Source organism: Myxocyprinus asiaticus, chromosome 38 (genome assembly GCF_019703515.2).
Source record: "Myxocyprinus asiaticus isolate MX2 ecotype Aquarium Trade chromosome 38, UBuf_Myxa_2, whole genome shotgun sequence".
In the NCBI taxonomy this organism is placed as follows: domain Eukaryota; kingdom Metazoa; phylum Chordata; class Actinopteri; order Cypriniformes; family Catostomidae; genus Myxocyprinus; species Myxocyprinus asiaticus.
The window spans coordinates 7,144,518-7,170,942 of record NC_059381.1 but is presented as its reverse complement, the minus strand read 5'-3'; the positions used below and the strand labels follow the sequence as shown (position 1 = coordinate 7,170,942).

Genomic DNA, 26,425 nt, shown 5'->3' with positions numbered 1-26,425 from the left:
GCTAACACCAGTCTCTCAAATGATTTCATGACCACAGACATCAGGGCGACAGGTCTGTAGTCATTAAGTCCTGTGATTTTTGGTTTCTTTGGGACAGGAATAATGATTGAGCGTTTGAAGCAGCATGGGACTTCACACTGCTCCAGTGATCTATTGAAGATCTGTGTGAAGATGGGGGCCAGCTGGTTAGCACAGGATCAAAGACACGCTGATGAGACGCCATCTGGGCCTGAAGCTTTCCTCGTCTTTTGTTTCCGAAAGACCCGGCTCACATCATCTTCACAGATCTTAAGTGCAGGTTCAGTAGCAGGAGAGGGGAGGAGGGGGGTTGCAGGAGGTGTTGGTGTTTGTGTGAAGTGAAGGTTAGAGTGGGTGTGGGGTGTGAGATTGGGCCTTTCAGTTCTGCAGTAGAACACATTCAGGTCATCAGCCAGTTGTTGGTCCAACACAGGGTTGGGGGTAGGAGTCCTGTAATTTGTGAGTTGTTTCATGCCACTCCATACTGATGCAGGGTCGTTAGCTGAAAACTTGTTTTCCAGCTTCTCAGAGTATCTTCTTTTAGCCACTCTGATTTCCTTGTTCAGTGTGTTCCTGGCCTGATTGTACAAGACTTTATCCCCACCCCTGTAAGCATCCTGCCTGAGCTCTGCTGTAAACCACGGTTTGTCCTTGTTGAACTTTAAATAAGTCCTAGTAGGAATGCACATATCCTCACAGAAACTGATATATGATGTTACAGTATCTGTGAGCTCATCCAGGTCTGTGGCTGCAGCCTCAAAAACACTCCAATCAGTGCAGTCAAAGCAGGCTTGTAGTTCCTGCTCTGCTTCATTGGTCCATCTCTTTACAGTCCTTACTACTGGCTTGGTTGATTTTAATTTCTGCTTGTAGGTTGGAAGGAGATGAACCAGACAGTGATCAGAGAGTCCCAAAGCTGCTCAAGGGACAGAGCGGTATGCATCCTTTATTGTTGTATAGCAGTGATCCAGTATGTTCCTGTCTCTGTTGGGGCATGTAATGTGCTGTTTGTATTTTGGCAGTTCACGTGTGAGATTTGCTCTGTTAAAATCCCAAAGAATAATAATAATGGAGTATTGTCATTCTGTGTCTGTGATTTGATCAGTCAGCTGTTGCAGCGCGGCATTCAAACATGCGTTTGGCGCGATACACACTAGAGTAAACGAGGAAAACTCCCACGGCGAGTAGAACGGCTTACAGTTAATAAAGAGCGCTTCCAAATTAGGACAGCACATGCTCTTTAACATTGTTACATCTGTACACCAACTTTCACTGATGTAAAAGCATGTTCCACCGCATCTCGTTTTCCCCGTTAACTCCGCGATGCGATCCGCTCTGAACAGCTGGAAGCCCGGCAGATGTAATGCGCTGTCCAGAATGGCTTCACTCAGCCAGGTTTCTGTGAAGCACAAGGCAGCAGAGTTTGAAAAGTCCTTGTTTGTGTGGGTGAGGAGATGTAGTTCGTCCGTTTTGTTAGGAAGAGAGCGGAGATTCGCAAGATGAATACTCGGCAGCGCTGTTCGAAATCCGCGCCGACACAGCTTGACCAGCGCGCCTGCTTGTCTCCCTCACCTGCGTCTCTTGAACAGCAGAGCTGCGCCTCCAACTAAAATGTCCAGCAAAACCTCTGAATATTCAAAAACCAGGAAAAGATTGTTTGGTATATGCTGTCGAATGTTCAGCAGTTCGTCTCTGGTAAAACTTACTGGAAAAAAATGATTAAACACAGGGCAAACAAACAAAAACAACAAAACAATAGGAGTGCTCCACTCCGAGGCAGCCATCCGCAACGCCATCATGATGTATCTGTGTCAGTCACGTGGCAGGTTGAGCGTGTTAACACGGAGACGGAGCACGTGTGGAGGCTTCACGCTATTCTCCGCTCAGCGAGTAAAAATGCTGACTACCACCCCTGGAGTTGCGAGTTCGAATCCAGGGCATGCTGAGTGACTCCAGCCAAGTCTCCTAAGTAACCAAATTTGCCCGGTTGCTAGGGAGGGTAGAGTCACATGGGGTAACCTCCTCGTGGTCGCTATAATGTGGTTCTCACTCTCGGTGGGCGCGTGGTGAGTTGTGCGTGCACGCCGCGGAGAATAGCGTGAAGCCTCCACACGCGCTATGTCTCTGCGGTAACGTACTCAACAAGCCACGTGATAAGATGCGCGGGCAACTGGGATTCATCCTCCGCCACCCGGATTGAGGCAAGTCACTATGCCACCACGAGGACTTAGAGCGCATTGGGAATTGGGCATTCCAAATTGGGGAGAAAAAGAGGAGAAAAAAAAAGAATGCAAAATTTCTATGAATTCCTGGGTTTGAAAAGAGGTATTTAGGTCATTTGATTGGTAGTTCTTACGCAATAATCTTGGGCATCTAAAATTACGAAATCTGTCAAGAAAACTTTCTGACCATATTTAACTCAATCAATACAAGAAATGTGAAATTATATTTTGCATAAGCATTTAGGACCATTAGGATTTTTTGCATTATGATATTATTTTCTGGACACTTGAGCACATTTTACCACCCAATTCTCATTACCAGAACATGTCTGGGCATTTTTACTTTTACTATTCCCATCATTCTCATTACCACAACACAGTCATGTATTTATTTTACTGCATAACAGTTAAAGATATGCTATTGTACAATGATTTAAAAAAAAAAAAAAAAAATCAAATTAGCCCAAATGAAAGGCAGTACTAAGGGAGTACTACTTGTATAAGTATAAATACATTACAATTGATGTTTGATGCTACATCTTGTTTCTTAGAAGTTCACTGGTTGTTTGCGTCATGTCCTGGAACTCATTTTTGTTATGTCAATCACGTAAAAAAAAAAAAAAAAAAAAAGTGATTGGCCAAATGTTGCTTGCTCCAGTTTACGATGTTATTTTGGTCTAGTAATCGATAGCATATGATCAACAGTTTAGTCTCTGATAGGGTAGATAAAGGCTTTCAGATGCTCTGAGATTCTGACTGTGTGTCAGCATCCCTCCCCTTAACCACTGGAAGACTTTGGATTACAGCACACCAACTGCTTGAGCTTTTATTTAGCAACTGTTGCTGTACAGGCAAGGAAAGACATTTATGTCTGTGAGATCTAGAAATGTTACTTGTATGCAATGTGGCACTGAGATTACTATAATATAGATTTTGGAATAACTATTGTGCTCCAGTCCAGAGCAAGAACATTCACTGCTAGATTTTCACAATAAGGTCCAAATGTGGTCAGAAGGTTTCCACAGGAAACATGTGTTTACTTTGGGAATTCCAGCATTTTAGCATCGCTGCTTGAATTTAGTTTCTTATTTTTTTTTTGTTCTCTTGAACACTTTTTTACAATGTACAAATGTATTTAGCTTAATTTATTGATCACATGCCACAGATTATTCAGTAAAGACTTAATTGTGGATATACCAGCAGCTAAAGCATTGTGATGACTGGGATTATTTATTATTATGGTTAATATTTTTAAGGTGATAGATTAGGAATGTCACTATTAGAGATGTTAATAACTTTCAAAAACGTAATTTGAAACCCCTTAGCCTAAGTATTAAACTAGCTGCATAACTCACCGTGCACCATTTGTATTAGAACAGATGATTCGTCAAATTGTTTGGCCTGTTGAGGAGAGGTGTGCTATTATTTTTCCAAGCAATTTTTGTAGCAACTGCACAGCATCAGAATAACATCCACCCACAACACCCAAGCAATGGGCAAGCACCACTGAGATGTTCTGAAATAAAAACTTTTTAATTGTAGTTAAATTGTAGCATTGGCATGACAGACCCCATAAAATGTAACAAGACTAAAAAAAAAAAAAAACTAACTTTAAATGTTAGAAGTTGTTCAAAAATATTTCCACATTTCCACTGAATGTTGAAATGTAGTGGATGATTCATTTCTGTACAGCTGCTTCATCCACAACCGCAGGGCCTTGTTCTCAGATGAACTGCAAAGGATCCATTGTTTTGCCTCAGCAGTTCAAAAGAAGAGAGGAAAAAAAAAAAAGAAAAAAAAAAAAAGGATAAATATACTGTCATAAAGAATCATCTTTTTGAAGGAGATCCCATGGGCCCTGTATTTCAAGGAAATTGTTCTCTTTCACAGAGAAATTTATCTCTTAAGGACATGTCTTTGTTTGAATTAAAAGAATGTGTTTCCACCACCAAATCTCTTAAGAATTCTTAAGTTCCTGAATTGTGTGCTGTCAGTTCATGCTGTTCTTGTGTTGAGAATGTTCTTAGTCCAAAGCCATAATCGCCCTAAACTTGTTAAGTAACTTTTCCATGCCAAAGCGTCTCAACTTGTTATATCTTGTATATTCCTCCTTTCGTACAGAATGGTACTCATGCAGCTTTGCAAAACGCAACCTAGCAAATGTTGGAAATGTGACTTTTTCCAGAACTCCAAATATTCATTAAAACAATAGCTATCAACTACAGTACTGTGCAAACATTTTAGACAATTGTGAAAAATGTTGTATAGTGTGGATGTTTTCAATAGTAATGCCATGTATATTATTTATTTATAAATAAACCTCACACAAAGTGCAATAAAAAAAAATACATGTAAATATGTATATACACTAACAGAGCACTTTATTAGAAACACTATGGTCCTAATAAAGTGTCCGATGTGGTCTTCTGCTGTTGTAGCCCATTTGCCTCAAGGTTGAACTGTTGTGCATTCTGAGATGCTATTCTTCTCACCACAATTGTACAGAGTGGTTATCTGAGTTACCGTAGACTTTGTCAGTTTGAACCAGTCTGGCCATTCTCTGTTGACCTCTCTCATCAACAAGGCATTTCCGTCTGCAGAACTGCCGCTCACTGGGTGTTTGTTTGTTTTTGGCACCATTCTGAGTAAATTCTAGAGACTGTTGTGCGTGAAAATCCCAGGAGATCAGCAGTTACAGAAATAATCAAACCAGCCCGTCAGGCACCAACAATCATGCCACGGTCTAAATCACTGAGATCACATTTTTCCCCCATTCTGATGGTTGATGTGAACATTAACTGAAGCTTCTGATCTGTATCTGTAATAAAAATATATACACTCACTGAGCACTTTATTAGGAACACCTGTACACCTACTTATTCATGCGATTTATTTAATCAGCCAATTGTATGGCAGCAGTGCATAAAATCATGCAGATATGGTGATTTTGCTTTGGGAACAGAATAAAGTGCTCAGTGAGTGTATATACATATACGCGTGTGTGTGTGTGTGTGTGTGTGTGCGTGTGTGTGTATACACTGGTGGCCAAAAGTTTGGAATAATGTACAGATTTTGCTCTTATGGAAAGAAATTGGTACTTTTTTTCACCAAAGTGGCATTCAACTGATCACAGTGTATAGTCAGGACATTAATAACATGAAAAATTACTATTACAATTTGAAATAAATCTTCAGAACTTCTTAAACTACTTCAGAGTTCTCGTCAAAAAATCCCCCATGTGAATCAGTGACAGCTTTGCAGATCCTTGGCATTCTAGCTGTCAGTTTGTCCAGATACTCAGGTGACATTTCACCTCATGCTTCCTGTAGCACTTGCCATAGATGTAGCTGTCTTGTCAGGCACTTCTCACGCACCTTACAGTCTAGCTGATCCCACAAAAGCTCAATGGGGTTAAGATCCATAACACTCTTTTCCAATTATCTGTTGTCCAATGTCTGTGTTTCTTTGCCCATCTAATGTTTTCTTTCTGTTTCAAAAGTGTTTTTTCTTTGCAATTCTTCCCATAAGGCCTGCACCCCTGAGTCTTCTATTTACTGTTGTTTATGAAACTGGTGTTGAATGGGTAGAATTCAATGAAGCTGTCAGCTGAGGACATGTGAGGCATCTATGGCTATGTTCAGACTGCAGGCAAATCAGATTTCTTTCTCAAATCAGATCATTTCAGGCAGACTGTCCGCACTGTTAATTGCAAGTGATCAAATCAGATTTGCGCATTCAGACATAACCAACCTATCTGCATGGGTTGCTTTGGTAACGACGTAGGCATACCCACGTGACGATGCTTTCAAAACAGATGCGGGAAAAATGGAGGTGCATCGTCTTGCTCTCCAAGTAAGCTCCCTGTCCAGTTGCGGTACAGAACTCCTCCGTTGCACAAGAAAAACTCAGCGACGGAGGAGACTGTTAAATATTGTGATGTTCCGTGCTGCAGTTAGCAATTGTTGACATCATCGTTGTGTGTCGCTTTAAGAGTGATGCAAAAGACAATTTGAAATCCGATTTGAGCAGCCAGAGCGTCCGGATTGAGACGCATCTGAAAAAATCAGATTTAAATCGCATTTGAATCAGATTCGGGAAAATCAGATTTCATGTGGTCAAAAACTCATCTGGATACAGTCTGGATATGCAAAAAATCGGATTTTTAGTGGCAGTTTGAACAAGGTCTATTTCTCAAACTAGAGACCCTGATGTACTTATCCTCTTGTTTAGTTGTACATCTGGCCTTCCACATCTCTTTCTGTCCTTGTTAGAGCCAGTTGTCCTTTGTCTTTGAAGAATGTAGTGTACACCTTTGTATGAAATCTTCATTGATTGACTGACGAGTTTCTAGAGAAAGATGTTTCTTTTTTGCCAATTTTTGACCTTAAGACATGCCAGTCTATTGTATACTGTGGCAACTCAAAAACAAACACAAAGACAATGTTAAGCTTCATTTAACGTACTAAATAGTTTGATATAATGGCAAGTGATTTTTCTAGTATCAAATTAGCAATTTAGCATGATTACTCAAGGATAAGGTGTTGGATTGATGGCTGCTGGAAATGGGGTCTGTCTAGATTAGATAAAAAATGACTTTTTTCAAATAGTGATGGTGATGTTTTTTACATCAGTAATGTCCTGACTATGCTTTGATCAGCTGAATTCCACTTTGGTGAATTAAAGTACAAATTTCCTTCTGAAACAGCAAAATCTGTACATTATTCCAAACTTTTTGCTGCCAGTGTATAATATATATATATATATGCACACACACATACACATGCACACACACACACACACAGATATATATATACATATGACATTATACATACATATGACATTTATGTAGGTTGTACAAAACTTAATTCCAACTGATTTTGAGCCACATTTGAATCGGTTTGTTTTCTCATATTACACCAAGACTTGATGGTGTTACTTATGTTTATTTAGTGAGTTTGTTATACCTCATCCTCCACAGATCCGTCTGCGTTGGGTTTCATCATCTCTCCATGGTCACTGTTGCTCATGCCTTCCGGAAACATCTCTTTCACGGATGAGAATGTTACACAGAAGGACCTGAGGGCTTTTACCTCCCCAGAGGTGCTGGAAGGCCTCAATCTCTCCTCACTTTCTGATATAGAGAAGGTACAGTGTGGATCTCGATTGTCTGGATTGTTATTTTCTCTTGTTTTAAAGGGATAGTTTACCCTAAAAATGGTCATTTACTCACCCTCATTTTTTTTTATTACATAATCAAAATAATTTCTGGTAAAAGAGTAGTGTAGTATCATTTTGCTTTGAATGGACAAAGTTAATTAATTATAATCATGTCATTTCAGTATTTAATGTCTTTAATTGTTTGACAGTGTCCTTTTCTATGTACATAACATTGTTAGACAGATACACCACAGCAGAGAGTAAAGCCATGATTATTTTCAGAAAATTCAAAGGAACTTAAATTCTTTGGCAGACTCTCACATATTCTGTTCCCAAAGCTATTCATAAGAGACATTTTCTATTTGGAGGCAGGAAAGAAAAGGAATAACCTGTAGACATGTTTTCTGTTAAGTTTTTTTTATTATTATTATTATATTAAACTTTTCAGTACATGCATGCGCTTTTTAATTGGTTGTTCAGCAGAGGTGAGTATTCTCAGAATTTCGACAGTGACGTAGATTGTGCAATTAACTACATTCACCTATCTTTAGCACAGGACAAAAGCTGACCGTATAGTGTCATATAATGTAGATTCTCCCACACCGTATGTGAATTTTAGTATAAGTTAATGGAAGACATAATTTGAGCAATTAATTTGATCTCAGTATTTGTTGACGCAACCAACATTTCTCTTGCTTTTTTAATGTCCCTTTTATTAATTACTTTTATTTACATTTAATCTACAAATAGTAAGGCCCCAGCCATTATAAAAAGGCTGCCTGTTGATTTACCATCTTGTTAGGGGAATTAAGAAATTAAATGCAATCCTATTAAATGCTTCACTTTCACATGCCATGAAATCTTAATTCTATTTCCTTTTTTAATTTAGATGCACATGTATTCACTTGGCATGACACTATTTTGGGGGGCGGACTACGAGATTCCTCAGAGCCAGGTAAGTCCTTAGAGAAATTTAAAAGGATAGCTCACCCAGAAATGAAAATGCTGTCATAATGTACTCGCCCTCATGTTGTTCCAAGCCTGTATGACTTTGTTTCTTTCATCTGAGGAATACAAAAGGAGAAGTAATGCAAAACGACCGCTTCAGTCACCATTATGGGAGAAAAAGATGCAACGAAAGTGAATGGTGACTAAGGCTAACAATCTAACTACTATCTCCTTTGGTGTCCAAGAATAAAAGTCATACAGTGTTGGAATGACATGAGGATGAGTAAATTATGACAGAATAATTCATTTTTGCATGAACTATTCCTTTAAAGGTTTAGAAACTATCTCTTACTGTCTCAAAGGTCTTTTTACTGACCTCAGCGTGTTTGTTTTAGCCAATGAAACTGGGCGAGCACTTGAACAGCGTTCTGCTCAAAATGTGTGACGATTCGACGCTCTCCCGACTGTCCATACGCTCCGTTCTGGACATTTGCAGCACTCACATCCGTAACTCCAACTGTGATCCTTCGTTTTCCTATGTCAGAAGACTTGTGAGGCTTGTTCTTGGCAGCCTCTCTCAGGTACATGTCTTCATTTTCATAACCTGTTGTTCTTTTTTTCTTTTTCAACTAAGTAATTCTAATAAACTTCCTCCAAGGTCTGAAGGTTTAGATGAATCATGTTTTTTTTTTTTTCTCAGATTCATGTTTAGCCTTTAAAAGGGCTGGGCCCAATTGCAAAAAAAAAACCCTGGTCACAATTACCTGTCATTGTAAGGAAAAAAATATTAATGAAAGTTAAAGGTGACCAATGGCAGAGTAGCTTGGACCATCTGCTAAATATCTACTTTTGTTTTCCACAAAAGAAACAAGGAAAGGCATATGGGTTTAGAAACAACATGAGGCCCCTTAAGTTAAGAAAAGCCTTGGTTATAGTTGTAAGGAATTGTTTTCTTTGCTTGCAACTAAGAGGTTTTTTGCAACCAGACCCGGGAACATAGAAAAACACCTCAGCAAATGTATTTATTACTATGTGGGTTGTTGGCAAATAAAGATGTCCGAGATGATAAAAATAAGAAATGTTTTATAAATTAAATTTTTCAACCAATCCACTGATTTCATATTAGCAAACTATAGTTTTGGCAAGTCGTTTAGGACATCTACTTTGTGCATGACACAAGTAATTTTTCCAACAATTGTTTACAGACAGATTGTTTCACTTTGAATTGACTAGATCACAATTCCAGTGGGTCAGAAGTTTACATACACTAAGTTAACTGTGCTTTTAAGCAACTTGGAACATTCCAGAAAATGATGTCAAGCCTTTAGGCAATTAGCCAGTTAGCTTCTGATAGGCTAATTGGCTAATTTGAGTCAATTGGAGGTGTACCTGTGGATGTATTTTAAGGCCTACCTTCAAACTCAGTGCCTCTTTGCTTGACATTATGGGAAAATCAAAAGAAATTAGCCAAGACCTCAGAAAAAAAATTGTGGACTTCCACAAGTCTGGTTCATTCTTGGGAGCAATTTCCAAATGCCTGAAGGTACCACGTTCATCTGTACAAACGATAGTACGCAAGTATAAACACCATGGGACCACACAGCCATCATACCGTTCAGGAAGGAGATGCATTCAATCTCCTAGAGTTGAACGTAGTTTGGTGCGAAAAGTGCGAATCAATCCCAGAACTACAGCAAAGGACCTTGTGAAGTTGCTGGAGGAAACAAGTAGAAAAGTATCTATTTCCACAGTAAAACAAGTCCTATATCGAAATAACCTGATAGGCTGCTCAGCAAGGAAGAAGCCACTCCTCCAAAACTGCCATAAAAAAAGCCAGACTACAGTTTGCAAGTGCACATGGGGACAAAGATCTTACTTTTTGGAGAAATGTCCTCTGGTCTGATGGAACAAATATTGAACTGTTTGGCCATAATGACCATCGTTATGTTTGGAGGAAAAAAGGTGAGGCTTGCAAGCCGAAGAACTCCGTCCCAACCGTGAAGCATGGGGGTGGCAGGATCATGTTGTGGGGGTGCTTTGCTGCAGGAGGGACTGGTGCACTTCACAAAATAGATGGCATCATGAGGAACGAAAATTATGTGGATATATTGAAGCAACATCTCAAGACATCAGCCAGGAAGTTGAAGCTTGGTCGCAAATGGGTCTTCCAAATGGACAATGACCCCAAGCATACATCCAAAATTGTGGCAAAATGGCTTAAGGACAACAAAGTCAAGGTATTGGAGTGGCCATCACAAAGCTCTGACCTCAATCCGATAGACACTTTGTGGGCAGAACTAAAAAAGCGTGTGTGAGCAAGGAGGCCTACAAACCTGACTCAGTTACACCAGTTCTGTCTGGAGGAATGGGACAAAATTCCAGCAACAATATTGTGAGAAGCTTGTGGAAGGCTTCCCAAAATGTTTGACACAAGTTAAAGAATTTAAAGGCAATGCTACTAAATACTAACAAATACTAACAAAGTGTCTGTAAACTTCTGACCCACTGGGAATGTGATGAAAGAAATAAAAGCTGAAATAAATAATTCTCTCTACTATTATTCTGACATTTCACATTCTTAAAATAAAATAAAGACAGGGAATGTTTTCTACGATTAAATGCCAGGAATTGTGAAAAACTGAATTTAAATGTATTTGGCTAAGATGTATGTAAACTTCTGACTTCAGCTGTGTGTGTATTTGTGTATATACATATATAAAACCCTCACACAGGGTCTAAGCAGATCCTTTTTTTTATTTTTTTTATGACAAAATGGCTACCTGTAATTTGGTTCAAAATATCCTGACATTGATTTAGTGGACAAATGTTTTTCAAATATGAATAATATTTTAAGACAACTTTTTTTTACTGCTTATTTAAAAAATAAAAAACAAAATAATAATAAAAGATTACTTCAAACTACTTGAGCCAGCAATTGTTTATTTGATTCTTTTCCAAGAATTTTAGCTTTTAATGAGACATTTTTTTACTTTCTCCAGTTACACCGCTTAGACATTTTTGACTTGGTTCCTCAGAAAAAAATAATATCAAAATGACTTTGAACTCAGAAATTGAAAACATGTGTATTCAAGGAATTGCTTTGTGTGATTGGCTTTTATAATGTATTTTTGGATAACTTAAGAGGTCCAGGGAAAAAAAAGGGAAAGAAAGTTACTTTGTTTTTCAGTTTTTGTCTCTCATCCAAAATAACATGTAAAAGATAGAAAAATTTACCTCGAGGTCAGCTTCCTTCTTGAGGAATGCTGCCATGTTACATTTAGATAAAGATAGTGAGTTGATGCCAGAGTTTTTAAACAAAGTCACTTGACTTCCATACTTATAGGTAATATTTTGCTTAGAAATTTGGCCCACTTACTCACTGTCCCTTGCTCCAGCTTCTCAAGTGTTTGTATCCCCCAAGATACGAGACCTTTACAATATACCATTTTGCCACATGCACTGGCAATCATGTAACCCACAATGTTTCTTATTAACTGAAGTGCCTCTGCTATGTCAAGCCCATTAATAACCGCTTTCAATTAAAAAGTAGTTAACAGTCTTTCCTGTGCTTGTTTATTAATTGTTTTACTTTTGATGTCACATCCTGTTGCTCTATTGCATGCTGTTGCAAAGTGATACCTAAAGAGCTTAAGGCCAGGAACAGACATCTCTCTCGTCTTATTTTCTGCACTATGTATCTTTTTTCCACACTGGGGAAGTAAATGTCAAGTAGTCCAGTAGGGATGCCGTCTTGTAATTACTGATGACGAATCCTGTGAGTGGTTGCCTTGGATTTTCCTTTCCCGAAGAGCAAAACCTCTTGGGATGATCTAAAATGTTGATTTCTCTGCCGTCATTCATTTAATGTTTATTTGGTCTTTCCTCCAGGAATTGCAATTTGAAGTTTGTATTATTGAGTATATGTTTTTGCAACATTTTAACCAAGGTTTCTTTTCATAATTTACTTTTACACCCTCTTCCTGACTCTTAAAATTAAACGGGCGGTTTAGTTTGCTGCTGTTATTTTAAAGGAATAGTTGGAATTTCATTGTCTGAATTGTTGTTTCGCTCATTTTAAAGGAATACCCAAAAATGAATTTTGTCATTGTTTACTCACCCTCATGCCTTTCTAAACTTATATACAGTAACTTGCTTTCTAGGAGTTTAACTGATTGTCCAAGCTACTCTGTCCCTGGTCACCATTTAATTTAATTGTAAGAAAAAAGGATGACAATGAAAGTGAATGGTGACCAGTGACAGAGTAGCTTGGACATTCTGCTAAATTTCTCCTTTTTTGTTCCACTCAAGAAACATAGTCTTAAGGTTTGGAACAACATAAAGGGTGAGTAAATGATGACAGCATTTACATTTTTGGGGGATCTATCCCTTTAACTGTTACTACCATGACCACAAATTATTTAGATATATTTTCCTTTTTAATATTTTAATCTCTTTCTGAAAAGAGTGAAAGATGAGTTGTGACTCTCTTATGCTCTGTATATGTATGTGTTTAGCTGGATGGCCTTCTGTCTCAAACTGAAAAAGAGTCCCTTCCTGAGCGAAGCAAGGAGATTCGCGAACGTCTACGTGGGAAAGGCTTGCCTGCAGGTAACACACACACACACACACACACACACACACACACACACACACACACACACAAACAGCTTTTGGTGTTGTTAGATGTAAAATAAGACATTATGCAATTCCTTTAAGAAGCCAGGGGCTTCCCTTTCCTGGTGGGGACGTCCCCACAAGGTGCAGTCATCTAAAAAGGGAGTTTTTTAGATATTTTTAAACCACAAGGATAGTTAAAACATGGAAGCACACACACTTTCTCTCTTTGTTTCAAAAGCCCAGTACAAAGCTCTTACATTGGGCCACATACACACTCAAACACTTTCTGTAGGCATGCTAATACATGCTCATACGCTCCCCATACTGCCTCCCTAGTTGTCTTAGTCTCCCTGTTAATAAAAGCGATTTTTTTGTTGTTGTTAAATTATGCTACCTAATAATGCCGGTGATGATTGTTTGATAACCATGAAGTGCACAGATTTATGCTGACCCATCACACACCATTGGTCCAGTTCTAGAGAAAGTGACTCCGAATGAAAACAAAGCAAGGCTCAGTACTCACTCTGCTCTGCTTGGCCTTTTAGGGGCTGGTGCTTATCAGAACAGAAGGTATAAAAGATCCCTCCCTGTCACAAGAGACAAGCCAGAACAGCACCAGCAACAGTGCTTTGAAGTGCAAAACTGAAAATAAAGATTGCTGGAGGAGTTTTTAGATAATCACAAGATGTCAGATAGAAAGTTATTGAGAATTTTCTTGGGATTTTGTAAACTTTACTTTTATATAGAGGTTCTGGAGAATTGCTTTATAAAGTGCCCCAATGTGCTTATTTTTTAGATTTCAGCTATGTTTGGATTGAATGGCATACTTCTCGCACTAATTCTACATTATGCAGTGTGTATATTTCTCACAGTATGCAAAATATGTCTATACAGGAACTAGCCAGATTGAATTATATGGGTTCTACTGTCTACAGCGACAGTTTTTTTTTGTTTTTTTTTTGTTACATTTCTGTTTTGTAGTTATTTGAATTGTTTTCTTCTCATTAATTTTTTTTAAAGAGCTCATTTTAGTTTTCTCGACAAAAAAATAAAACACTTTATTAGCATTACGTGCCCTTCTGAGACAGCAAATTGGCAGAAGGTCGTTGAAAAGTTTGTCCAATTTCATAGAAATGTAATATTTGTGTCCATATTGGTTTTGTACATTTTTGAAAAAATAAAAATAATAAATTAATTAATTAATTAAATAAATAATAATAATAGTCGCATTTTCTACTAAAACATTGATTTCATGACTTTAAAAATGTCAAGTGGTGTAACCATCAAGTAAAAGGTGTTAAAATACATTCCTTGCACCTTGAATACATGTGATGTACACAATAAATAAAAAATAAAAAAAATGTTGGGCTACCTTTTTTATATTCATAACAATTATTATTTAATATTAATATACAATATATCTAAATAGTAATTAATTACAAATATGTAATAATTATGTAATATTACATATTAATAATATAATAATAAAGTATTATTCCAAACTTCTTTTGCCAAAAGCTTAAGAATTTCAGCTTTCAATTAGAAAAAAATATCTAAATTACATTGAAGTTGGAAATTGAAAGCATGTTTATCATAGTAGAGGTGTATTCAAGTAATTGTTTTTTGTGAATTGCATTTTAAATACATTTTTGTATAACTTAACCCTTGTGCGATCTTTATTTTTTCAATCATTTTGACTGTGTTAATGTCAACGGCATAAATTTAGCCAAAGGTGTCTAATTTTTGGGGAATTTTGATATTTCAACGTCAGTTCCTATAATACACTGTGAACACAAAATAGTTTACTCAGGACCTTAAGGACAAAAATGTCCCTATTGCAATATTTGATCCCAGTGCCATTAAAGTATAAAATCATGAATTGTATGATATTATGCTTTCATTCCAGAGCCCTGGCTTCAAAATGTACAATTTTAATACTTTCCACCAGATGGTGCAATTTTTCCTCATGTTTAGCCTATGGAGCAAATACATGCTTTTTTCCTATTTTCTCTTTTTGCTGTATTATAGAGCACTGCAGGCCGGTTGAATAAATAATGCTGCTAAAATTGTGTGGGTGTGTTGGTATGGATGTCAGAGTGTGTCTTGTATGTGTGTATTGAAAAATGTGTGTGTGTGTAAAAAAACAACTGTGGCATTATGTAAACAAACTGGCATATAAAGGGTTGAAATCCTGAAAATGAATGAGTATTTGATAGTTATTATCAGGACTGATGTTGGTTAAAACATGTAAGTCAGTGAAAGTGGAAAATAATACTAATATATATTATTATTATTATGGCAGTTTTTTGACACAGACATTTTTGCTCTCTAAGGTACTGTTTTTTTTTGTTTTGTTTTTTAACTAACACTGCACAAAAAGTAATAATGCATCAAAATCAATGTTGTTGCTAATCACTGACATATCCCAAACTGTGATAATTTTCAAGGCAATCGGTTTGCATGCTTTTTCTAATTAAACATATTATTTGGCTCAAGTAAACTGAACTTAATTTTTTAAGTAACGTTAACTAGTTGCAAGTAAACTTAACTCATCTTAACAGATCAGTATTTAAGTCACTTTTACTATAAATCTCCACTTTCTTTTGCGCATTATTCTTAAGTTTTGTATTGGCGATTGCATTCTTCGTACACATCGTCACTTACTGGTTGAGGCTGGTCAAAGGTGGAGATTTATAGGAAAAAAAGGACTTAAATATTGATCTCTTTCTCACCTACACCTATCATATCACTTCTGAAGACATGGATTAAACCCCTGGGGTTGTCTGGATTACTTTTATGCTGCCTTTATGTGCTTTTTGGAGATTCAAACTTCTGGTCACAGTCACTTGCATTGTATGGACCTACAGAGCTGAGATATTCTTCTAAAAATCTTTGTGTTATGCAGAAGAAAGTCATACACATGTGAGATGGCATGAGTGTGAGTAAAAGATGAGAGAATTTTCATTTTTGGGTAAACTATCCCTTTAATGTTTTACTCTATAGAATTACTGTATGTCATGATCCAGTTCCCCTATTCTTGTCATGCTCAAATAATAAAAAAAAATAAAATAAAAAACAAACGAATGTGTTTTCTTTACTATTAATAATACATTCTATTACAGTTAGTTACTGTACAATTGATATTTTTTTACAGTCATTTTACTTTTACAGTAATATACATCAGCTACCAATTACAGTAATCAGTAAATTACGTTTTCAGGTTTTTACAGTAACTAGCTGGCAACAGTGTTGCCAATATGTTACTGTAGAAAAACCACAGTAAGGTCTATCAGTGCATCTGAATGAACACAAAAATAAAGTAGTGTTAGATGAGTCACCATTTAGGCAGGCTTGTATTCTGCCATCATGACCCCGAAGTGTTGCCAGATACCACAAAATAAAGTGTTCGACAGAACACATTTTAAAAACCCTGAGAAATATTCATCTCTGATCGATGCCATGCCACAGTTACATAAGCGCCCAAAATGTTTGTGTTTTCTGTGAAGAACTACTGTAGCACGACTGAAACCGCTTAGAAGATTCAGTCATAATTTCCAAAATGAAATGCTCTGGTTTGTGGTGATGCTTGTCTAGTTTCAGTTCAAACTCTTGTCTGTGCACACTGTGCTTTTGAAACTGGCGTAATAGAGAGGGCAAGACAGAAAGAAATTAGGGAGATGATAAGTTGGGAGAGGAACAGGGAGAAAGTGAAGACATGAAAAGAGGATAAAAGAGCAGTTCTCATTCAGAGTTTGGCACATAATTGAACTGTAAAGCATAAAAAGACAGGCCGACAATGAAAAAAGCAGATTGAGAGAAAGAGAGCCAAGGGAATGTTTGTTGAACCTTAAAACATGACCACAAGTTACGTGCTAAAGATTAATACTCAAGTTTATGGATTTGAACAAATTCCTAACCCTAAGTAATAAGACACCAGTAGGCCAATCAAAAGTTTCTCATTTTTCTGAAGTCTGCACAAAAAGGCAAGTTAAGATACCACAAATAAATTAGAAGTTGAACTAGATGTGGCCGCACTCTTGTTTCTGATATTCTAACATTTTAAAAATGTATTTTGTGAATCTGGTACCCTCCCAGCATCAGTAGACATAAGATTTGAAACTGGTTCAGTGTGTCTAATGACTTTAGCATGCCTCTTTTCATTAAGGTCTCGAAAACGCACCAGCTCTGTCTTTGCCTCTGTGATATACTGAGCTTTTTTTGGAACCTGAGAGAAAAGGCCTCTTGTCGAGTCCTCCAGTGCTTAAACAGTCCCTGAAGTCTAAACCATGTGGAACATTGATGTCTGCCTGACTGATGGGGACTGTAATTGCTGTGGCTAACGAGCGTGTCGTTGGAAGCTCAGGGTGAAATCAGAGCGGCTTTAGAGAAGATCGTAACCACTAGAAGTGCCCCTATTGTCCCTCCTTTTCTTTCAGCCAATTAGGGTTCATTTTAATCTCTCATCCTGAAAAGTGAGATACATAAAATGCTCCCTGAAGACAACATGGTTAACAACAAGTATTATAAGAAATGATCCCCTGTCAGAGCACTAAAATCATTATATATTATCCCAAATTGCATTAGTTGTTAAATAATTTGTATTATTTTTAATTACAAATTTGTATCGCTCAGACTTCAGTCCAATAACATCCAATCAAAAATATCTACAGTACTACATTTTGAGTGGTGATTACCCGTGCAGCAGTGACCACCAAACTTTAAGCTTTAAAGGGGTCATGACATGCCTTTTTTATTATTTTAAAATGTTCCTTGAGGTTCACTTACAATTTTATTAAATTTTTAAAACATCAACATTTTCCACCCTCATTCTGACCCTCTGTCAGAAACACTCTGTTTTGGTGCTGCTTCTCCTTTAAGACTTGACAGTAAACGCCCACGCTCTGGTGATTGGCTCTCTACTCCTGACTGACTTTCTCTCGCCTTGCTCTCTATCTGCTCACTGCTCCTGGGTTGGCTACGGAAGTGATAAGGTAAATTAGGCTTTGATGTGTTGTTGTGGAGGCAGTTAGATGCAAATTTCTTCCACAGTGTGACATCATAATGTGGAGGAAGTAGAGAACGAGTCATCTTGGCAGCTTGGTTATAACAAATGCTCTTTTTGCTGTGAGGAGGAAGTTTTGAATTCTGAAACTCTCAGTATGTTTTTATAGAACAATGACCTCTTATATGTCAAAAGATCATGGGAAATTTGATTTCTCATTTGATTTCCCCTTTAAACTTTAAAAGTTTGAAGGTTTTACAGTCCCAACAGTCAAAGACAGACAGAAAAAACATCATGGATAGATGGATAAAGTAAGGTAAGAAAGAAAGATTGGAAGAAAGGCAAGAAAGAGAGACAGTAGGCTAATTAAACATACCCTACGCAAGTATGTGAATGCAGACGCTTCTAGCTACACAAGCATGATTTTGTGCAATGTTATGTTCAAAAATATCGAACCATAATCCAACTTTGGCCAAAATCTAATTGTTTTGTACCAGCAAGTGGAATGCTGGCTTTATTGTTAACTAGTGAGATGGTGACTTTTAGTATTGTTATGAGAAGTATTTTGAACAAATGTGGTGGGGGGGTGGGGGCACATAGCGGGGTACTGCAGAAATGGAAACCATCAAAAGAATGTTTTGTCGCTTGTCACTGTTGTGGATGGTAAGGGTAATAATCTGTGATTAACATGGAAAAGTTACCTTTTATCATGAATTGCGGTGTTGCGTTGCGTCTGGTTAGGACATGGTGCGAAGTGTAGAAGAGTACGTTGGCTTTTTCAAGCCAACATAACATACAAGCTAAAAAAGTCGATAAGTTTCATACTACACTTTTTATACAAGTTCATGTACTATATATTCAACCCCTAAATGTTTAACTTTGTTATGTTTTTGGTACCTGTTTCTTTCATTGTAGGGCGAAGTGCTGCCCATCGTGTGTTGGAGCGGTATCGAGCCCGGACCCAGGAGCAGGCTAACCTAAACCGTGGACTCAGCCGCTCTATGGGCTCTCTCCCCATCCAGGACATCGTTAGAGTGGATGAGAGTCTCTCTCAGTACCCCCCTTCAGATTACCATGCAGGGTCTGAGTCCCCTGCGGAAGTTTACCACCAACGTCAACAACAACTCCAGCAACAGCGTGGCAGACCCACGGAAGTGGACCGGTGTTCACTCCCCCATCAAAAAAACAAGAGCTGGGTGTCCTCAGCAGACCTGGCCTGCCTCGACCCAGAAATGCTCCGGTTTGGGGCCCTGGATGATGCCCGGAGAGGCAGCAGTGCTTTGAGTGCTCGCTCAGCTGGTAGACACAAGTCATCCTCAAGGGCTCGAGACTCTTGTTACTCTGAGTTTGGGAGCCTCGACGTGCGGAAAGCCCATCACCACTCTAGCCAGTCCGTGGGTTCGCAGTTCAACAGTGCTTATGACCGGATCAAGGAGAAGCATAAGAAACTGCAAGCGCTCAAACAGGCCATGGATGGTGAGTACTGATTCTGATATTGAGTGTTCCAGATTTCCCCCAAATTAGGCAGGTGGCAAGACACACTTAGCCACACTTTTGACTATAAGGTCTGGTCCACATTGCTGATTATTCTGGCAAAGAACTGCCCATTTAAGGCCCCGATATACTTACGGAGAAGTTCTTATTCATTTCGTTCAGGGGTAAAAGAAGTTCTAAACAGCCAAGCAACGGTATACTGTTTGCAAACATTAAGGCACTGGCCACACCGCTGTGGGAGGCATTTAGAATGACCCCTCAAGGTAGGTGTAGCTCCAGGTCACACCTACTGATGACATGGACCAATGGCAGTAAGATGATGTTTAGCAGCCGGTAATCATTTTTCCTAAAAGTTTGCCCAGGCAAGCTGTTACGAACCACCGAAACGAACGCAAAAACACCTTGTTTTTGCCCAGATTTTGTTGTAAATGACGTCACACCCATTTGTTCTTTATTTTCGTATGAAGTATATTGGCCTTTAGACAGGGAAAAAAAAACATCTGAATGTCATGTAAAATGACCAACCACAGATTATTTTGTTCTTATGTGCCGTTATGTCTCGCACACAGTCAAGCACGCTAGCCTTTCAAAGTATGCTCATTTGACCGTGATGCGTTTTGTGCATGCGCATTACAACTGCTTTGTCATACGCTTTAGTACAGTCATGCCAGGTGCATGTGCAGATAGCTTGCAAAGAAGCTGTCCATGTGTTTTGAAAAATTTGGCTGCATACAGACAGTCCTCAAAGGACGAAATGTGCACAAACACGCAGAAAACTGAAGTATACTTTGGCCCAGAAAAAAACGACGGGTTCAACTTACAATTGTAGTCTATGGGGAAACCATTGTGCAATATGGTTTCCCCATAGACATCCATTGTATGTGCATTTCCGTTAATGCACTATTTTGTTGTGCCAATTATTTTATGTGATAATCAACAGCATGCCAAAGAGCTTGTATATTGCCAATTTTCCTATTAACCCCTGTTTATTCCATGAGAAATTATGCCTGTAGCCTAACATAGTGCTGTTCTATGGAGACGTCACATGACAGTTAAAAAAAAACAAACAAATAGCACCAGCCTCAGTCGTTTGGCTAGTCATTTTGTTCTTCAGGCTTCAAGCCAAATATTAAATCTAAGTTGATGTGACAGCTGAAACCAGGCTTAACATTAGGTCAGAACCACAGTTTATTTAAACAAGATACTGATTGTGACTAATTGTACAATTCAACAGTACAACAAATTAACTATGTGTGTTAAAAAAAGGATCTTTTAGGATCAAATGGATTTGTAAATGACTTTCTCTGATGCTCTGAGTTCCTGAGCAATAAAAGTCACACATCTTGCAGCAAAAAGTTGAGGTGTGTGTGTGTGTGTGTAGGAGTGAATGTAAGGTTATGAATGGGTTTTGCGTGGCTTTTACGCGTGTGGCATGTTGCCAGATTCTTTGACTCAGTCTTGCTGAGGGCTCTAGATTCCTGGAACTAATTAGAGAAATGGATAATTCTAGCTCTTCAAAGCTCACATACTTATGCAAGCTTTTTACTCTCTGGCTCTCTCGCACAATTTTCCACTTGCGTTTCATTCAAAACTTTCCACTGCTCCCACATTTATTGTCCTTCTCTCACCCTATGTGTCTATGTTTCTATCTATATCAGTGTCTTATTGCCTTCTTAAACACCATGTGAAATAGCTTGATGAGTGAAGTTTTATTTCCTTTGTTGACAGGATTTCGTATTCAAACAGGAAGTTGGACACCCTTACCATGTGAACCATGATTTGCTAATTGCTTTTGCTAGTCAGAAGCATGTGGCTTTAAAGGGAAGGGCAAAATGTATTGCATAATGCCATGAGTGCAAGATGAGTCATCAATATGCAGCCTGCTCTGTCATTATAAAGATCTCATTATTTTAAATTACAAGCTATTACAATGTCAACCATAAGTTCTTGAGACTCAGCAAAAAAAGTTGTACAATTTCCCTTTTTTAAATGTCTTTTTTAAATTTCCCAAACTCTCAAACATTTGGGATCTGTAAATAGATAAGGCTAAGAAAAACCTACACAAAAATGAATTGCAGGGCATCAGGAGGATGATGACCTTTAAAGCCTAATGGATCAAATATGATACATAAAAAATAAAATAAAAAAAACGTTTTTATTTTATTTATTTATTTTTTTTTTTTACTATTTCTTTTTACATTTTGTCTAATGGTACTAAAAATGTAAAAAAAATTATTTGAAGTTTCTGACAATTCTTTCATATGTCAGGCTTTATAGGGTTTATAATTTGAATGCGTATCAAATTATACGCAGTCATATGTGCCACATTCACGCATCCCTCGTCTGGCCTCCATCTGGATGGAGTGAAGCTTCGCTTCATAATAACAAACCTCAGGCTTTTCTATCCAGCCTGGCCTGAACTGAGCCCGCAAGCTGTTTGGCCGCTATTTTTGCCATGGCCTGAGCTCAGAACCAAAAACATTCTTTTTGCATTTTTGTTATTGAAAAAAACAGTGTTAGCACTGTCGCCTCACAGCAAGATGGTCCCGGGTTCAAGTCCTAGCTCGACTGGGCCTTTCTTTATGGAGTTTGCATGTTCTCCCCGTGTTTGCGTGGGTTTCCTACGGGTGCTCCGGTTTCCCCCACAAGTCCAAAAACTTGCAGGTTAAGTGAATTGGAGACTCTAAATTGCCCCGTAGGTATGAGTGAGAGTCCCCCAGCCAATGGGGGTTGCATCAGGAAGGGCATCCGGCGTAAAACCTGTGCTACATCAAATATGCAGATCATGGATGATCTGCTGTGGCGACCCCTAACAGGAGCAGCTGAAAGAAGAAGAAGAAGAGTTTTTGCAAAAACAGTCCGTGCGGCTTTGCTTGGGCTCTTAGATCCATCAAGCACTTCTATGTGGGGCTGTCATCTAAAAAAAAGTCCCATATTTTGCACTTTTGTAGTATGTTTGTTCCCTGAAGTCCACTTATATAATGTTAGTCAAATTTTCTTGCACCAAAAACAGATGTAGTTTTACATGACCATTTCCACCCTGTCTTTGACTATTTTGTAAGTATTAAAAGGGCTTTTGTACTGTTTTACCTTTAAGACTTTTAAGTTTTCTTAAATGTTCTAGGTGGGCTGGGGTGGAAGCTTTGTGTTGAGAATGTTAATCAATAACTTTTGTCTTTGTGTCATCTTGGACTTAACACTGACACCTAGCAGCTTGGATGCAGCATCATTTAAAATCAGTAGTTTTCAGTTTCAGATGCCGTTGTAGAAATTTAGTGTTCACAGTCAGCCATGATTACTTTCATCAATGAGTGAAAGTGTCAAATAACAGGACGGTTACTGAGATTAAGCAAGTAGAATTCGGATGGTCATGTGATTCTAACATGGCAGCCCCATGTTCGGACCCTCTCCATGTAGAATAAAACAGCTTTTATAAGGTTACTGATATGACTAGAGTCTTCATTTTAATGTGAGTGCTCATGATTTCCTACACACACCGATCAGTCACAACATTTAAACCACCAGCCTAATATTGTGTAGGTCTCCCTCGTGATCCCAAAACAGTGCCAAACCGCATCTATTCTGAGATTATATTTTTCTCACCACAATTGTACAGAGTGGTTATCTGAGTTACTGTAGACTTTGTCACTTCGAACCAGTCTGGCCATTTTCTGTTGACCTCTCTCATCAACAAGGCATTTCCATCCGCAGAACTGCTGGTCACTGGATGTTTTTTGTTTTTGGCACCTGTTGTGCCTGAAAATCCCAGGAGATCAGCAGTTACAGAAATACTCAAACCAGCCCATCTGGCACCAACAATCATCCATGTGATTATCTTATCAGCCAATCATGTGGCAGCAGTGCATAAAATCAAGCAGATACAGGTCAGGAGCTTCAGTTAATGTTCACATCAACCATCAGAATGGGGAAAAAATGTGATCTCAGTGATTTAGACCGTGGCATGATTGTTGGTGCCAGACGGGCTGGTTTGCGTATTTCTGTAACTGCTGATCTCCTGGGATTTTCAGGCACAACAGTCTCTAGAATTTACTCAGAACGGTGCCAAAAACAAAAAACATCCAGTCAGGGTCAGTTCTGTGGATGGAAACGCCTTGTTGATGAGAGAGGTCAACAGAGAATGGCCAGACTGGTTCGAAGTGACAAAGTCTATGGTAACTCAGATAACCGCTCTGTACAATTGTGGTAAGAAGAATAGCATCTCAGAATACTATTCTGAGATACGGGTTTGTGCTGTTTTGGCGGCACGATGGGGAGCTACACAATATTATGCAGATGGTTTTAATGTTGTGGCTGATCGGTGTATATTGCAAAATTACAATTCATGTCTTTAGGAGTTCAACTTTTTTAATGAGGAAAAAATTACTGAGTGTACCTTTAAGAGGATGTCTACATACAATATTTCAGAATTGCAGGAAAAATTCTGTTTTCAATAATGCATTCTTTTTGTACCTCTGTATTGCTTTTGTAAAGTTAGACCATCAAGAAAATAAGGTTTTTATGTGGATTGAGTTGCCATCTGTCTGTCCAATCTTGTACACGTGAGCCGTGCTCATTTGCCTGAGAACAACGGGCCGCATTAGCCACAATCCTGAAGAGAAGGAATGTCCAGCTCCATTAGAGCAAAGTCCACCATTCATTATGGCAGAGAATGCATATTTTCATTGTTTTAACTGTGAATGAAGGCAATTGAACACAGACCATTTGTAGAGGCACAGAAGTATGTATATGTTGTTCAGATGTCTTTTCTTTTTGTTGTGTTTTCTGTTTTTATTGTTTTCCTTTTCATCTCTCTCGTCCGCTGTTTTGGTTTGCTTTCTTAGATTTCTGTCATCTTTAATTTAGCACATAAACGTCAAAAATGTTTTCCCAGAATACACTGCTACTTTTGAATGGTCATCTTTGGAGAACGATGCATTTTTCTTCTATGGTGGTGTTTCGCCATCTACCAGCTGGGGCTAACTACTCATGTTAACCAGTCAACATTTGACCCTATAATAGTTTTAATATTTTTAAGGTGGAGTAAAATTGCACATGGCCTTGTGATCTGGATTCTTAGGAACGCAGGAGGGTCGGGTTGTGACTACAATTACAAGTAACATCAGGGAGTGAGAGGAATGGATACAAACAGAAAGAGATTATTTAATGTTAAAGCTCAGTCCATCTGTTTGGATTTCATTTTATGGACGTTCTCTCACCCTGTATGTCAATAGGTCACTTGGATCTAAAAGCTTTTGTCAAGCATGTCACCCACGCTCCAGTAGAGGTTCAGGAAACCACTTACTACATCTCTTTAACCTAATTTACACATTTTATGAACTCTACCAGTTCAAGATTCCACAGGTTTTCCTTGTGTGAAGTATTTATTCTGTTAAAATGTGACTTGTCATGATCTTATCTACTAGTGGTTTCATTGTAGAAACCATAAATATATGATCAGAAATAATCTCTTTCTCAATCATACATACACATAATCTACTGCTCTTGTAGTTTCTGAGTTGTACTTTCTCCCAAGATCAATTTCAGAGATTTTTGCTTAGCTGTGTGACCAACAATTTGTCAATGAATTTCTCAAAATTAGCTGTCATCTCTTTCACAGCTGTACAGAATGACTGTTTTAAAGACATATATTAAGAAATTAAAGGAATAGTTCACTCAAAAATACAATTGTCATTATGTACTTACCTTCATGTAGATCCAAACCTATATGATTTTCACAGCGGCTCGCGTTTTTGGAACTTTTTGAGTTTTTAGCGTTAACCAACACAATTGTTTCACAAGCGTCCCTTTTTTTTGAACATGCAATGAATGTCAAGATTCTGTACTGAAAAATGACTTAAATTTAGGGTTGTTTGTCACAAAAATCTATAGTATGTCTTCAGAAGACTTGGAATATGATGCACGACTCAAAAGGACTACTTTTATGATACCCTGTGGTTCCTTTTTTAAGCTTGAAAGTGACTTTCATTTTTGGGTGAACTGTTCCTTTAACACCAGAAGAACTAATTATAAGAGTAAATTGTGAGAAAGTCAGCCGAAGGTTGTGCTGTTCCTGTCTTCTTAAAGGCACAGTAGAACAAATTTCATGTTTAATTGTAAGGGCCAGAGAGTAGGTGAAAAATGGTCATGAAAAACGTTATGACTGTTTTTGGCACCAAAAAAAAAAAAAAAAAAAAAGAAGGTAATTAACATTATACATGGACTGCAGGGGGAAAAAAATATACAAAAATGCATTATATCATCCCTTCAAAACAGTGTTTGTAATATTTGTTACATACTTGTGACTATAAAACAATAGATCAGCAAAAAAAAAAACTCGGAGGGGGCGTTTGCTGAAAATAAAACACTGACCCTGAGGCTGTTTGTCTATCTTTTACTTTTGATCTGCAGTCATTAAAAGAAAAAAGAAAAAACCCACGAAAAACAAAGATGAAACACAAGCCAGCATGTAGCCAGTATAAAAATGCTGTGCTGATAAATGTATAATTTGCCACCCTCTAGCAACACGTCAGTATATGGAGTCTTGAACATCTCATTGCCGCTACATGTATGTTTAAATACTGGCAGGAAGCATATTATATTTGACATTGTCTTTTCTGGTAATACACTAACCCATACCTTAAAATGAATGCTTTTCCAGGCATAAACAAAGCAGCTTTAATGAATTAACATCTTTAGTCATCAGGGCTTTAAAGAAAACCCCTATGTTTTCTGTCCCCCTAAGAGCAGGCTTGTTTTAAAGATGAATTAAACACCTACACACAAATAATTCCTTCCCGTTGCTGTGAATCAGGCTGTAAATACCTCATTAATCCCTTCCTCTTTCTCCTTTTCCTGTTTTAAGTGGAAATCTATTTGCATTTATGAGTTTCAGTGGCAATAATTGCCAACATTTGAGTCCTAACTGCCCCAGGCCTTTGAAGAGCAAGATCAGAAGGGAGTGTTCAGA

General features: G+C 38.1%; 1 protein-coding gene across 4 annotated transcripts in view; it reads left to right on the top strand.

Annotated features, from left to right (window-relative positions):
* The window catches only part of ptpn13 (protein tyrosine phosphatase non-receptor type 13), a 106,220-nt gene that overhangs the window by 27,731 nt on the left and 52,064 nt on the right, over positions 1-26,425 (top strand). For all 4 annotated transcript variants that reach the window (XM_051677112.1, XM_051677114.1, XM_051677113.1 and 1 more), the window contains exons 3-7: positions 7,219-7,385; positions 8,287-8,352; positions 8,741-8,926; positions 12,860-12,953; positions 18,880-19,440. In XM_051677112.1, the coding sequence (XP_051533072.1) occupies positions 7,219-7,385; positions 8,287-8,352; positions 8,741-8,926; positions 12,860-12,953; positions 18,880-19,440 (1,074 nt within the window). The remainder of the gene's footprint in view (positions 1-7,218; positions 7,386-8,286; positions 8,353-8,740; positions 8,927-12,859; positions 12,954-18,879; positions 19,441-26,425) is intronic.